We start from the raw sequence: 14,424 nt of genomic DNA, 5'->3' as shown, positions 1-14,424 counted from the left end.
CTTTGTTTGAGTCAGACGTGTTGTGTTTCAAACATTTCCCCGGCTCGTCCTCTGGCCTTTTCACTAATTGCCTCACAGCAGTCACCAGCCTCGGTCCTCGTAAAATTAACTTTAAAGTCAAGTCCAGTTTTTCCCTCGGCAGCTGTCGGCACCGAGTGTGTGTATCTCCATCTAATACCTCACTCCTCATAGCCCGACCACGGCCCTGCTCATGTGGCCCCGGACCAAAACGCTGGATCAAGGAAATCCAGCCCTGCTCCGATTTCTTATCCTCCTCCACTCCAGAGGAACATAATGACCTACAGAGAGCTGCTGGCTCTGAGAGGCCGGCGCGGCACTGCTGCCCGCCTTTTCTTTTTTTTTTTTTTTTTACAGTCGGCCTTAAATGAAACGAGCTGATTAGAAACAGAAAATAGCGTACAGATTAGAGGAGCGAGCAAAACATGACGAGAGCGGCGGGCATTCCAGGGGTTTTACAGCTGCCGAAAAACACAACCCCATCGCTCTTCTGAGGAATAAAAAGCGAAGTAGGCAGAGGGCCAGCGGCTCTTTATCTCGTGCCAGCCTGCTGCCTTTGATTCACAAACATGGCACGCTTAGCTCATCCACCAGAAAGCATGTGGAGCTCATTAGGTCACCCTTTCAATCTACTCACCCCCCCCTCTTCAGCTCTAATTTACCTGTCACTTATAAATCTAGCAGCGAGCAGCAAAAGGATCCCGGAGGACTCATTGTCTGGTCGCCCCCCATCGCCCCACCTTCCCCCTCGCCACTCTCCGCTTGATTTTGCCAGACCTTTAAATACATCTCTACCCAGGTCTTTGGGCTTTGAAGTGGTGTTTAAACTGCTGTCTGCTGGGCTGGAGCAGGGCCAGGTATAGGTGGGGTGGGGGTGCGTTGGCCCCCGAGGCGAACCTTTTTGGAAGCAGGCGAGGCGAGCATTCCCCGGGCACTTGTTGCATTCTCTCTGACTACATCAGACGCGAGGCCTTGATGGGCTTTCTGTCATGGCAAGAATGCGAATCAGGTTTCCAGCCCAGTGCCAAGGTGGAGCAGATCAAACCAGACTGCCATTTGGTGGAATGCGAAGGTAATTAACAAGACCGAGAGAGTCAGATTCAGAGTTTTTTTTTTTTTTAAGTCTCGTCGAGCAACAAGTTCAGACGGCCAGAGATGTCAGCCCCTCCAGAGTGGCTGGTCTGATAAGAGGCATTCCTGCTTTAATCAGACGACGTGATTTAATGTGGCTGTCGGCCGCCGGGGCGCAGCTGGCTGTTTCACCACAAACATCGATAATTATTGTGGGAAGGATTTGTCCCCGTATCAACAGCAATTTGTGTTCAAACGAAGAATTATTTCCTTTGCTCTGAAGATTCCTCGGCATTCCTTAGACGGCGAGGATTTATTATACCACCTGACCTCGATGACTCGCAGCATCCCCGAGGTGCCGCTCCCCTCCATCCCCGTCAGGGAGTGGACCCCGGCACAGCTGCATCATCCCCCTGTGGATGCATCACACTTTGATGTTGCACTGCAGTTGTCCAGTTATCTTCAATTAATGTCTCTAAATAGTTGATAAAACGTGTGAAGTGAAATTCATTTTTTTTTATTTCATCAGCGTTCTTTGATGTTTTATAAGCTCTCGATGGAGGATCATAAAGGCGTGTTGTAATGCTGCGGTCACGGTCAGAGGTCAGATTTCAACAGAGACCCATCGTGATCCAGGTGTTTTAAGCCAAACTGATATTTTAATTGGCTTTTTTAGGGAAGGAAACACAATACAAGAATGAAAGTGTGGTGTGTTACATAAAGAGATTAAATCATTTTTTAGCATATTTGTGGAAACAGTGTCATAGCCTCAGGAAAGATGATTTTCTGCAGGGTTTTTTTTTTTGACTGATCCGATACCAATTTTTAAAATCCTAAGATCTGCCCTATTTCAGTAAACATAAATCTTAACTGCTGAATTGTTCTGTAAACAGTGGCCCTTTGTTACATTCTTCAGTTCAAAGCTGCATCAACTACTTTGTAAGAATCGTGTTATTACATAGGTGCACAAAGAATCAGTAAGTTAAAGGGATAGTTCAACATTTTTGGCAAATTTGCCCATTGCCATAATCCCTATAGTCATAGCAGTAGGTTCGTTACCTGTAATTGTTGGTGCAAGCTGTTTTTAGAACGGCGGAGCAGAGCCGTGAGCTGCTCAGAGCTACGCTACGGAGGCTAATGGGATTTCTTGGTTTCCCTCATCAAACTCATCAAATACACAATCCAACAACTCCAAAACGCTCTGGTGGACAAGTTGTGACCTGCACATTCACCACGCTATGAGATAATAACACAACGTTACCACACAGAGTTGTTTTAGAGGTAAATTCATGCAAAACCGCTGATGCACATTCCCCTCGGGGGCAGTTTTTCGGCAAGCAGTCTCTGCATTTGCATCGGAAACAGCTGTCTTAGCGTGGTGAATGTGCAGGTCACAACTTGTCCACCAGAGCGTTTTGGAGTTGTTGGATTGTGTATTTGATGAGTTTGATGAGGGAAACCAAGAAATCCCATTAGCCTCCGTAGCGTAGCTCTGAGCAGCTCACGGCTCTGCTCCACCATTCTAAAAGTATCTTGCATCGACAATTAAAGGAAACAAACCTACTCCTAAAACTATAGGGATTTTGGTAACGGGCCAGTTTGCCAAAATGTTGAACTATCCCTTTAAAGAGTAGGTTTCTGTGTCCTGAACAAGAGTCTTCCTTAGTTTACAGAGGGGGCAGACTGAAAACAGACACTGTGCACTGGTCTGAGCTCTGTGTTTGTGTTTGTTGAGGAGATATTATCTCCGACTACAAGATGTGAAGCCGTGGACTAGACAGTGTTTGAGTCTGGCTGTCTGTCTCTGCTGGGCAACTCGCTAGCAGATAACTACACATGTGATGTCATGACAGACAAAGAAAAAGAACAAGCGAGAACCAATGATAGAAGGAAGAATTTTTACAGTAAATATTATAATCAAAGCAATTTTACGGAGGTAAAATTCAGGGCCTCATTTCATCCAGTACGACTAAAAACACTGAAGCCTGTACAGCCTGTAGCTGGAGTCTCTTGACTTCAGAGAGATTTAGAACAGATAACGACACCAGTCAAAACAAACATTAAATATATTGGACAGAAGTTTTCAGCTCTTCAGATATTCAGATCATTATCCATCAGGGAGACGTCCGCACTGTGTTGTATGAGTCCAGCAGCAGATGGTCGGCCTGACCCCCACAGAGCTTTGATATCAACGTCATGGACTCAGTGTCTTCTGCCTCTGAGCCTGAATCTACACAACATCTGTGGCGACTTCTCCAAGCACCTTCCTGCCAGATTCATGAAACCAGAAAGACTGGTTGTGATCTAAAGCTAAAGGCCGGTCACCTTTTTCTCCAGCTTGTATGAAATCAACGTAGCATCATGCCAACTCTGATTGCCTACACAAACATCTGCATGAATCTCCAATGTATACGTATGACCCCCGGGATACCTGTAGCTCCACACTTCCCCTTGTCACCCGCTTTTTGTTTTACTGTCATTTACATGTGAGTGAAGCAGAACAATGACGACTGGGAGAGGGCTGGTGGGGCAGTGGGGGGTAGCTTTTTTTCTCTATGCGCACCTCCTCACAATGCATCTCTCATTCTCTCTGACTAACTCAATACACTCTGTTAGGTCGCACCGCTGCCAACCCCCTCCATGAATGTTTACATTTGATTTGCAGACATAAACTTGTCTGTTTTTTCCTTTTTTGTGGCTTTTATTTATCTCTCTCTCTCTCTTTCTCTCTCCCTCCACCTCTTCCTGTCTGCTCAGTAAATATTTATCCTCCCCTTTCTCACCAAACTGTGTGTGTTGAACCTTTCTTGGCTGGTCGGCCTCCTATCTAATACAGGGTTCGGTCAGAGCGAGCAGGTGGTCAGGTCGGAGGATGGATTTAGCTCTCTTTGAAGCCCCGGCCTCATGATGTCATGGCAACATGAGACGTGTATGTAACATATGTGATGTTGTCTGAGTCATAGCAGGCAATAAACTCCTCAGCAGACAGGGAAAAGCAAAAACCTCTCATTGCCGGTGTCTGAAAGTGTGCGTGTAGCTGTAGCGTCATCAGTGTTCCTGTTGTGTGTAGACTTCATTACTCGTTTTTTATGCAACACACAAATCTGTCAGTCGCTCCCCAGATGAGTAACAATGCAACCTGTGAACGCTCCTCTATAGCCTCAGTGTGTGTCTGTAATGAGCGCAGAGCGGGAGTTGTGTTAGGTTGAGTCAGAGTATTTACATTGAACCCAGGCAACCCTTGGACAAGTCGCTGCTTGGAGTGTGTTATCCTATCTGCGAGCTGCTGACGGAGGGATTTCCAGAGGTGGGAGGAACGGGACGGGCTAATTTTCTTCTCCCTCTGCCCCCGTTGTCTTGTTTTTGCACAGAGATTACGCCAGTGTGGGTTTTTATCTTATGTGTAAGACCGAAGCTTAAGGCAATATTTAACTTGGAGGGAGCTTTCACACTTAGCACGCACGCTTCACAGACAATGAGCTGCTGACCTGCTGAACTGTACCTAACACCACTGTGGAGACTTGTGTTTCCATAACCCCCTCACATCCAGTATATTTACAGCATACAGTACTGTACAAAAGTTGTAGGCACTATTAGTAAAGTAAATGCTTTCACAATAATGCCATAAATAGTCTTTACTTATCGATTAAAGAGGAACTATTTAAGATTTTTAGCTTAACTATGCTACATTTTTCCCTTAATTAAACAGTGTAGGAGTAATAGTGCTGGTTAAATAAATGACTTGTAACTTGTAACAGGGAGAATGGAGGCTCTCTGCCTTCCACCTAACGTCTCTTGGCCAAAAACTAACCTTGCAAGATCAGAGGCTCCAACTCGGCGTCCTAGCTCTTGTCTCTGCTGCACCTGTAACCTGTAATCTCTTTTTGATGACAGATAAGACTACACAAATAAACAACAAGTCATAAAGCGTATTTATTTATCCACTGCTCCATGGATTGCTTTTTCGCCAGCTTCATTGAACACATATGCACACGGCCGGGAGGAGGGTTAGCAACACAGAGAAAAGTACAAAACTTCATAATTATGTAACTTTACGACACATGAAGCAAATACTGAACTACTTGTACTTTTGAAATCACTCCACCCAGTAGCCGTGTCTGGAATGTAGTTCGGCTGCACATTTGCCTCGAAAACAACTTTGTCTCGTAATGTTACATTATTATCTCACAGCGTGGTGAATGTGCAGGTCACAAGAGCATTTTGGAGTTGTTGGATTGTGTATTTGATGTGTTTTGAGGGGCAGGGGACCTGCACCATTCATTGTTCACTGAGCAGCTCGCGTTTCTGCCCCGCTGATCTCAAAACAACATGCATTGATAATTAAAGGTAATGAACCTAACCCTATATGACTGTAGGGATTATGGCAAAATGTTGAACTATCCCTTTAAAACAGCTCACAGTTTTTCAAAGTGCTTGACTGGCAGGTTGTTGAAGCATCTTGCAGAACTTGCTATAGTTATATCAGGACTCTGCGGGGGGGGGGGTGTCATGTCATCTGTTGCAGGACTCCATCTTCCTTTTGTGAATTAAAGGGATAGCACCCAAAATTCAAATTTCACTCATTATCTACTCACCCTCATGTGGACTAAGGGCTGGGAGAAGTTTCAGAGTCCTCCGTGCCTTCTCAGAGTTACGGGGGGGGGGGTCCGCGCAGCAGTATTTGTCCATATGATGGTTGTGAATGGGGCTCACTTTTCTTTGTTCAAAAAGACACACCAAAAAACATCCAAATACCTCCATGCTGCTCGTCTGTAATGTCCCTCTGGTATTGAAGCCCCGACATGAGAAATTGTTCCGAAAAAAAATTAAATAAGTCTATATTTCAAGCTTGTTTGTAGCGGAAGCTTCCAGTGTGTCAGTTCACTGCTCTTGCTGTGTCAGTTCAAATCTCGCGTTTGCACTGACCGGCGGAACAATTTCTCTTGTCGGGGCTTCAATACAAGAGGGACATTACAGACGAGCTGTGTGGAGGTATTTGGATGTTTTTTGGTGTGTCTTTTTGGATGAAGAAAAGTGAGCACCATTCACAACCGTTATATGGACAAATACTGCTGTGTGGACCCCCCCGTAACTCCGAGAAGGCACGGAGGACTCTGAAACTTCTCCCGGCTCTTAATCGACATGAGGGTGAGTAGATAATGAGTGAAATTTGAATTTTGGGTGAACTATCCCTTTAAACTAGTTAGTTTTGACACTGGCTGTAATTTTTGGGTCACTGGGACGGTATTGCATAATGGATCAGAATCTAAACATCTGAAGTGCTGCGTATGTGCACACATGCTTGTGTATGTGCACGTGTGCCACATAGTCAGTTTCCACAGCAGCAGTGAGTCTGTTGTGGTGGGCTGAGGCCCTGAATGAGGGTCTGCTGCGTGGAGGAGAATTACACAATCTTTTGTCATGTGCAGCCTCCCCATTGTGATGCACCCAACTTTGAACAAACCCTGCTATTCAACAGGCAACAGTGGGTCACAGCGCCACCTGAAATGCATGCTGGGGGGGGTGATATTTCTAAAGCGTTTAAGTTGAATTTGTTTGTTTAGCTCTTAAACTTTATGGTTGTGGGAAAACAAACAGTTTGGCCCTGCGGAGAGGAAATGCCCCCACACCAACACAAACAAACACGCAGCCCGGGCCATTCATCGCCAGCCACCCCTGACCATTATGTTTCCATTTTGGCCGTCCTCACCTCACTGGTCAATCAGGTCCTGACATTCTGTGAGTCACTCCGGCCCCCATGGTTAATGGAGCGCAGTGACCGAGGCCTGGGGGTCCCCGCGGCCACCGCTGCTGCCTCCCCCTCCCCTCCCCTCCCCTCCCCTCGGGGGCTTTTACAGCCCTCAGACTGCTGTTCTCACCTGCTAACTGACTCCCATGACTGACAGTCGGCATGCAGGTGTTAAAGTGTCCCTTTGCCTAATTAACCCTTTCCTGTGCTCTGCAGGACCTACAGCATTGATTTACAGCAGCTTTACAATAGAGCTACAGGGGCAATGAGCATAACTGGCCTTCAGGTACAAGTCAGGAATGGGGTGGCACCCAGACAAGGATGTGTACTGCAACACAACGCAAGAGAAATGTTAGTTGTCCCCTTATGCAAGTGCTTTTTTTCCATTAAAGGGACAACAAGGAGTTTCTATTTGGTTATAAAAAAGTCTCACGTTAATGTGGATGAATCTACGTTACCACTTGTTAATGGGCCCATTTTCAATAAATATATCGTTTTGTCTCTATGGTTATTTTGTTATTATTAGTGGTGGTGGAAATGCTGGGCGAGCCGACCAGCGTTTCTTTACTTTCGGTTTTGTGGCGAGTCATGAGAATAACGCCGCCGAATCACCGTTTATGGTGGGAACTACGACGGTATGTGATCGTCTTCCAACCTCTGACTTTAATTCTTGATGAATGAAAACATGAGTCTGTCTTGCGCCGGTCAAAGAATTTCATGGTGCGGAGGCTCATAAATGTAGTGTGAAAACGCTTTGCTTTTCCAAAACTCCTCGTTGTCCCTTTAAGATTAAGGATTTAAAAAGAAATGCAGATGAAGTTGTGAAATCCAGGCGTGTGAGTTTCTGTATTACTACAGTTAGTTTGGAGGCATACCCTAGTCCATAAAAAAATCAGCGTATTCTAGAGAAATGCGACTTGTGTAAGTGTTGACAACAGTCCAGACTGCACACTTTGCATCACAATGTTTATTCTAAAGTCAGATGGTGCAACACTGTATTCTCTCTAATCTTCTCTGTTCATCTCTTTCTACAGAAGCGAAAGCGACGGGAGAAGGATGAAGGTGACGCAGTCAGCCTCTGCAGCTTCGACTTCAAGGTAAAAAAAACACGTCATCATCAGGGTTGTGGTTAACACCTCAGGTTATACAAACCAGAGTTTCCTACATTTCCGGTGTGGTTTACAGTAAATGCAGTACAGTTGAGTTTAGTTTGGAATCGTAAATCACAGCGTTGTGCAGCAGCTGTGTTGTGAAACCAGTCTTCTCGTAGAGAAAGGTCACATTTCACTGGTACAGATGACTCCTCATGTCACAGACCACCCATACACCCAGGCAGTTATCATTCACAGAAAATGAAAGCATTTTTATAGCATTATAGACTGAAGCAGAACCTCCAAAACACTATTTCTATACGATATGTTAATAGACACATTGTTAACAGAGCTGTAAAACAGTTGCCTTGCTGAAAAGGAAGGCAGAGGAGAACACAAGCACAGCTGGCTTGTTAACGTGGCTCCTTATCTAATGTAAGCTGGAGCTTTTCTCAAGCTTTATATAAACGGCCAATCTCACTAACTTCCCCTCATTCTCTGCTACGTTTAAAGTGCTCGTCAACGATGTCCCCTCATGATCTGCTCCTCATGGGTCTGAGGTTCCTTAGCTGAAACCACACAGAGAGACACAAACATGACAACAATGTAACTACAACTACTATGAGCATGTTGTGCTCCACAGCGATGCTAAGTGTAAACAAGCTAGTTTAGTAGTGATCCCAAAACATACTTTATTTTTCATTGTTACGAGAACAACGAGACAGCACAGCATCTCTAGCCAATAAGGTAAGAAACTGCAGTACCAGATAATAAATAAATAACATCATAGACAAATTTGAAATTGAAATTCAGTAGTCATAGCAACATTTGCAAGAGAATTTGTTATATTGGTAACAGCAAGATAGTTAAAGTTGTCATGGCTGGTAGCCATTCCTAATGAAAATGGACCAGTAACATAATGAACATAATGTTAAAGGGATAGTTCAACATTTTGGCAAATTCGCCTATTGCCATAATCCCTATAATCATAGGAGTAGATTCATTACCTATAAGTATCAGTGCATGTTGTTTTGAGATCAGCGGGGCAGAGACGTGAGCTGCTCAGCGAACACAATGGAGGTGAATGGTACAGGTCCCCTGTCCCTAATCAAACGTATCAAATTCACAATCCAACAACTCCAAAACGCTCTGGTGGACAAGTTGTGACCTGCACATTCACCATGCCATGAAATAATCATGTAACACTACGAGGCAGAGTTGTTTTTGAGGCAAATGCATATCTGGAACTACATTCAAGACACGGCTGCTGGGCGGAGTGATTTCAAAAGCGCAAGTAGTTCAGAGTATTTGCTTCATGTGTCGTAAAGTTACATAATTATAAATGATTATTTCATTATTTATTTATTTAATTTAATTACTTCAGTCATTGTTTTGGACCACTGTATAAACTGTAACGAGTCTGTGATCAGGCTGGTTTATAGAAATTCAGGAGAGAGAAAAAAATCTCAAACTGTTATGTTGAAATTATCAGGCCTCTGTTTTTTTGTTTTGTTTTGTTTTTTCAAATTACTAAATGTTTTCCTGTAATAGACCACGCTCTTGTTCTGTGACTGAGAGTGGTGGAAGCGTTTCACTGATAAAGGAATTTGATAAAACATCCTGAAAACACTGATATGCCTGAAAGTTGCACATGTAAACAGCTTCTCCAGTGTAAACACGGCCCATCACCTCTGTCCCATCTCTTTCCTGCTGCTCCAAACGTTGTTCCTGAGGGGCTCCGACTCAGATTAGAGAAACACTGATCCCAGTGCAGATTTGTCTCACGTCAGTCTAGTTTATAGAAACATTTGACGGTCACAAAAAACACCTTGTTGCTCAACCGACTGAATATCGCAGTCCGTATCTAAACTCTGGCTGGATCTGAGGTCTGTGCTTGTCCTGTTTATCCAGCGCGTATCATGAAAACATATCACCGGAAGACGTCTAGATAAAGCCTGTGTTTGTTTGGTGAAGAGCTCGTTGAGGTCGGCTCAGCTGTTTGTTACAACCGAAGCAGGTTTTCTAAGAGATTTGACAGACAGGACTGAACGGGCAGGAACATACACCTCACTGGTGCGTGGGTGTTAAATGAGCGCACCGACACGGTTGCACAAAGATCTGTCAATGCTTCTCACAACTGAACACCCTTCGGCTTCAGGCGTGTCTCACTATCACACCGACTATGTCAGAATTTACTCCTGTATGTGGCGTAATGTCAGACCTGACTTTCTTTGGTGGCTGTCTCTTATTTGAAGCGTGGGAGGGCTGAAGGGGGGACGTCAGCGAACCCCCACAGTTTACATTCAGCCCGTCACTTCCCTCCATCCATCCATTCTGTCTCCATACAGGCTGTGTTTTGTCCTGCGCCCACGGGGAGAGGGATTAGCAGAGAACCTACAGCCTGCACTTCTTTAACCAGTCGGATCAGTTGCAGTGATTTAGCCAAACAATGTTTTTTTGTGTATCTCCTTTTCTAATCGAGCCGCATCCAGCACGGCCTAATCCCTGCACACTCTGTTGCACACGCAGAGACAGTTGTTTTTAGAAATCCCTGGTTAAACATATGGCACGCTGCTGCCCTATAGGTCGGCCTCCAAATGGACCTATGGAGGAAAATCAAGGATTACAAGGAGCGGGCTGAGGAAGTCTGGCTGTCCAACAATTTGGTTGTGCAATGTGCACTGTTTGATTTTTTTTATGTTGTCATGATGAGGGCTGCAACTAGCAATGATTTATTATCCATTAATCTTTTTAGATCAAAGCTTACGGTGGAAAGTGACTGCTTTTTAGTTTATTAAAGTGACTACGAGGAGTTTCGGAAAGCAAAGTGTTTTCACACAACATTTCCCATGTAAGACGGACGAAAGCGAAAACATTTACCAAGAATGTTTTCATTAAGCAAGAATGATAAGATGCCGTCGTAATTCCGACCATAAACGGCGATTCGGCAGTGTTATTCCCACGACGGCCGGGCAGCGTCCGGGAAACCGAAACTAGGAAATGCTCGGCAAGTCGACCAATAAATAATGATATCAAAATAACTATGAAGACAAAATGATATATTTATCGAGAATGGGCCCATTAAGTGTTGGTAACGCATTCATCCACTTTTATAACCAAAAGCAAACTCCTCAGGGTCTCTTGAATCACCAAGTCAATCCACTAAAAATAGCTCTTTTGGGAGCTGATTGTTCACAGCAAGAATTTATCAAATACAGCTTCTGAGAATGAAAGATTTCATGCTTTTCTTTTTTTCATACTCAATGGTGAACTGAGTATCTTTATATTTTGGGCTGTTAGCTGAACAAAACCTTGGTCTGGCATAACAGACTTTCCTATCATCATAACATTTTGTTCACAAAACAGATGAACTGATAAATACAAAAACAGGAAAAACGTCAGAAAAGAGGGAAAAGTTGAGAAATACGCTCATTAAATTACAATCTGCATTTGGCTAATTCACCATCTATCATTTGGATCGGGAGCTGGACTAAACTGTACGTCCTGTAACTATTTGTTCAGACACAGACGAAGGCCGGTTCATGATTTACGTTTACTCATGGAGGGACACCGACATGGTCCTGCCTCCGTTTCGTGCTGTCGTGTCCTCCTGGGAAATAAACAGTACACACGTGACACGACACGTACAAGGCAAGATACAGAAACGCCCAGTTAGAATAGTTGTCTGCAGCCTGTGGAGTCGACCACTCAGACCCCAGACTCCTCACAGCTGCATGTGGTTGTTCTCACTGACGCTGACTCAGGCCAGACATTTACTATTTAGTTGTATAGAGATGGGTTTAAGTCACTGTATGTTTAATTTGACCACCATATTATTGTGATGTAGTATAAAAGTAAAAAGAAATCAATTGGGAAACAGTTCATTGATAAAATAACAGGAATAATGATGATAATCAAGATAATATGATGCCATTAAGGTTCTGTATGCTGGTCTGCAGCATTACTCACATTCAGTTCATATACTTCCAGTCAGAGATATTAAAGTCATACCTACCATGGAATGAAGCTCATTGTTGATTGGCCAACTCACATGATCTACCTGCACACTGACTGAGTGTCCAGCTTCCTGTGTGGGAACCGAAGCCGTACCCACCCACCACAGGTCTGGTCCTGCCCACCGCAGGTCCTGCCTGTCTCTCTCTGGTTGTCATCACAAGAAGCAGTGTATCGTAAATGAGGCAGAGCTAATTCGTTCTATTGGTAACAGCAAGGTAGCTAACGTTATCGTGGCTGGTAGCCATCGCTAATGAAAACAGACCAGTAACAATAATAATAACGTCAGTGTCGATCACTGAGCTGTTATGAGAACAGCCAAAATATCAAATAGCAGGTAACGTTAATGATCAATGCACGTCACTATTTTATACCGCTATGTAAACTGTGTATTTGTCAGAGGCTGTGATCAGGCCACTGCAGCTGGTTAACAGAATCTCAGAACAGGAAAAAAAAGAATTAAAAAAAAAAAAAAATCTCTAACTTTAGTTCAAATGATCATCAGGCCAAATTCAGGGTTTTTGAAATAGTCTATTATAGCGGTGTGTGGTAGAATATAAAAATTCTGCAGATGTAGGTGTGCAGCATTCCTCTCTCTCAGCTCAACTCCCAGTCAGAGAAATCACAGTCATATCTACCATGGAATAAAGCTGATTGTTGATTGGCCAACTCTACGGCGAACCCCGTAATCTTCACTCACATCATCTACCTGCACAGTGCACACTGAATGAGTGTCCAGCTTCCTATGGGGGTGACTATGCCCCCCCCCCCTCACCACCACCACAGGTCTGGTCCTGCCCTCAGGCCATGCCTGTCTCTCTTTTACCTGAGGGGGGAGATTGTCATCACATTGTAAATGACGCACATACATGCAGTTTTGGCTTTGATCACCCAAACTGTAACTTGAGTCGGAATTCCCTGAAAATCTAAGAAGATTCAAAACGAAAACAAAACTAATTGCCCTGTTTCCATTTAACGGGAAAGTACCGTATATGACATTTTGACGTATGTACCAACAAGATCTGTGTTTGTGCTGTTGCTCTGGCGTCATAACTGCAGAACATCCCTGTGCCAATCACCAATCTGTTTTGATTTACCTTTAAAACGGTTTGATATTTACTTGACAGATTGTGTTTTTAGGCTTCTATGTGTGCGTGGGCCCTCTATCAGTCGTATCAGTTTATTCTGTCTGCACAGCGTTGGCGGTTTCATGGCGAGTCTTAGTTACCGCGCCGTGTTTGTTAGCAACCAGGGCAGCGTTGGGCGTGAACGCTGACAAAACAAAAACCTGACTAAAAAAAAAAGAACAGAAAAACTATTGAGTAACCTGGGATGTTAGTCTGGTTTGAGAACTATGGTTTTCATTGTCTCTAGGCTGTGGTGTGATCACTGTCTACTTCTCCCTGTGTCCGTGAAGGTATTTATAGTCCTGCCCTCAGAGCACTAACCTCAGAGATTAATAAGAGTTAATATCACTCCAACATGCCCAAACTGAACAAATGGACTGTCTAAACCCTTTAGGAGGGTAAAAAAACAACAAAAAACTGGTTTGTTAGATTCCCTCTTAATAATCAACACTTGTTCTGTACTATTTAAATTAGACAAACTGTTGCAGATGCTGTATGAAAAACAATGTTCATCATGTGTTGCTTCATTCAGACTTTGAGATTTGAGTCAGATTAATGTAAATGCTCAAGCAGAGAAATTAAAAACACTCGCTCTGTCTTTTTACTAACTTTTTAATTATATATAGGACATATATATATATATATATATAGTAATAAACCACAAACCACTGAACATTTGTTAAAGGGATACTTCACTCAAAATAATTAACCAATTTTCTACTCACTGTCATGCCAAAGAAGGGTTTGGAGAACTTTTGGAGTTATCAAAATGCTTTTGGAGTTCCAGGGGGGGGGGTCCGACTGGCAACGTTTTTTTATATATAATGGCAGCGGATAGTGTTCACTTTTGAATCATCCAAAACACACACTATGAAACATCTAAATACCTCCATACTGCTCGTCTGTACTGACCCAAGTGTCCTGAAGCCGCCACATGGAGAAGTTGTTCAGAAAAATTAATTTGATCTCTGTTTGTAGCCTTGTTGTAGTAGTAGTAGTAGTAGCAGCAGTATGGAGATATTTGGATGTTTCATAGTGTGTGTTTTGGACCATTCAAAAGTGAGCTCTATCCGCCGCCATTATATTAATATCTGTTGCCAGTCGGACCCCCCCTGGAACTCCAAAAGCATTTAGATGACTCTGGAAGTTCTCCACACCCTTCCTTGGCATGACAGTGAGTAGACAATTGATGAATTATTGATTTTGGGTGACGTATCCCTTTAGGTTGGTGATGAAATTCTTCTCATGTCGGTTCCGGCCACAAAATGAAAACCTGTTTTCCGTTCCTACTCACAGGTAAAGAAGAACTGCAGACCTCATTTGTCTTACCTTTGTTGATGATTATTTAAGCAAA

The 14,424-nt window shown here is 43.7% G+C and overlaps 1 protein-coding gene across 2 annotated transcripts in view; it reads left to right on the top strand.

Moving 5' to 3' along the window:
- The window catches only part of net1 (neuroepithelial cell transforming 1), a 39,265-nt gene that overhangs the window by 13,402 nt on the left and 11,439 nt on the right, over positions 1–14,424 (top strand). For both annotated transcript variants that reach the window (XM_085769893.1, XM_085769894.1), the window contains exon 3: positions 7,873–7,935. In XM_085769893.1, coding sequence (XP_085626019.1) covers positions 7,873–7,935 — 63 coding nt within the window. The remainder of the gene's footprint in view (positions 1–7,872; positions 7,936–14,424) is intronic.

This window comes from Trachurus japonicus, chromosome 23 (assembly GCF_045865225.1).
Source record: "Trachurus japonicus isolate A0001 chromosome 23, Traja_1.0".
Lineage (NCBI taxonomy): Eukaryota > Metazoa > Chordata > Actinopteri > Carangiformes > Carangidae > Trachurus > Trachurus japonicus.
The sequence above is the reverse complement of the archived record's forward strand: the minus strand, read 5'-3'. Positions and strand labels throughout refer to the sequence as shown.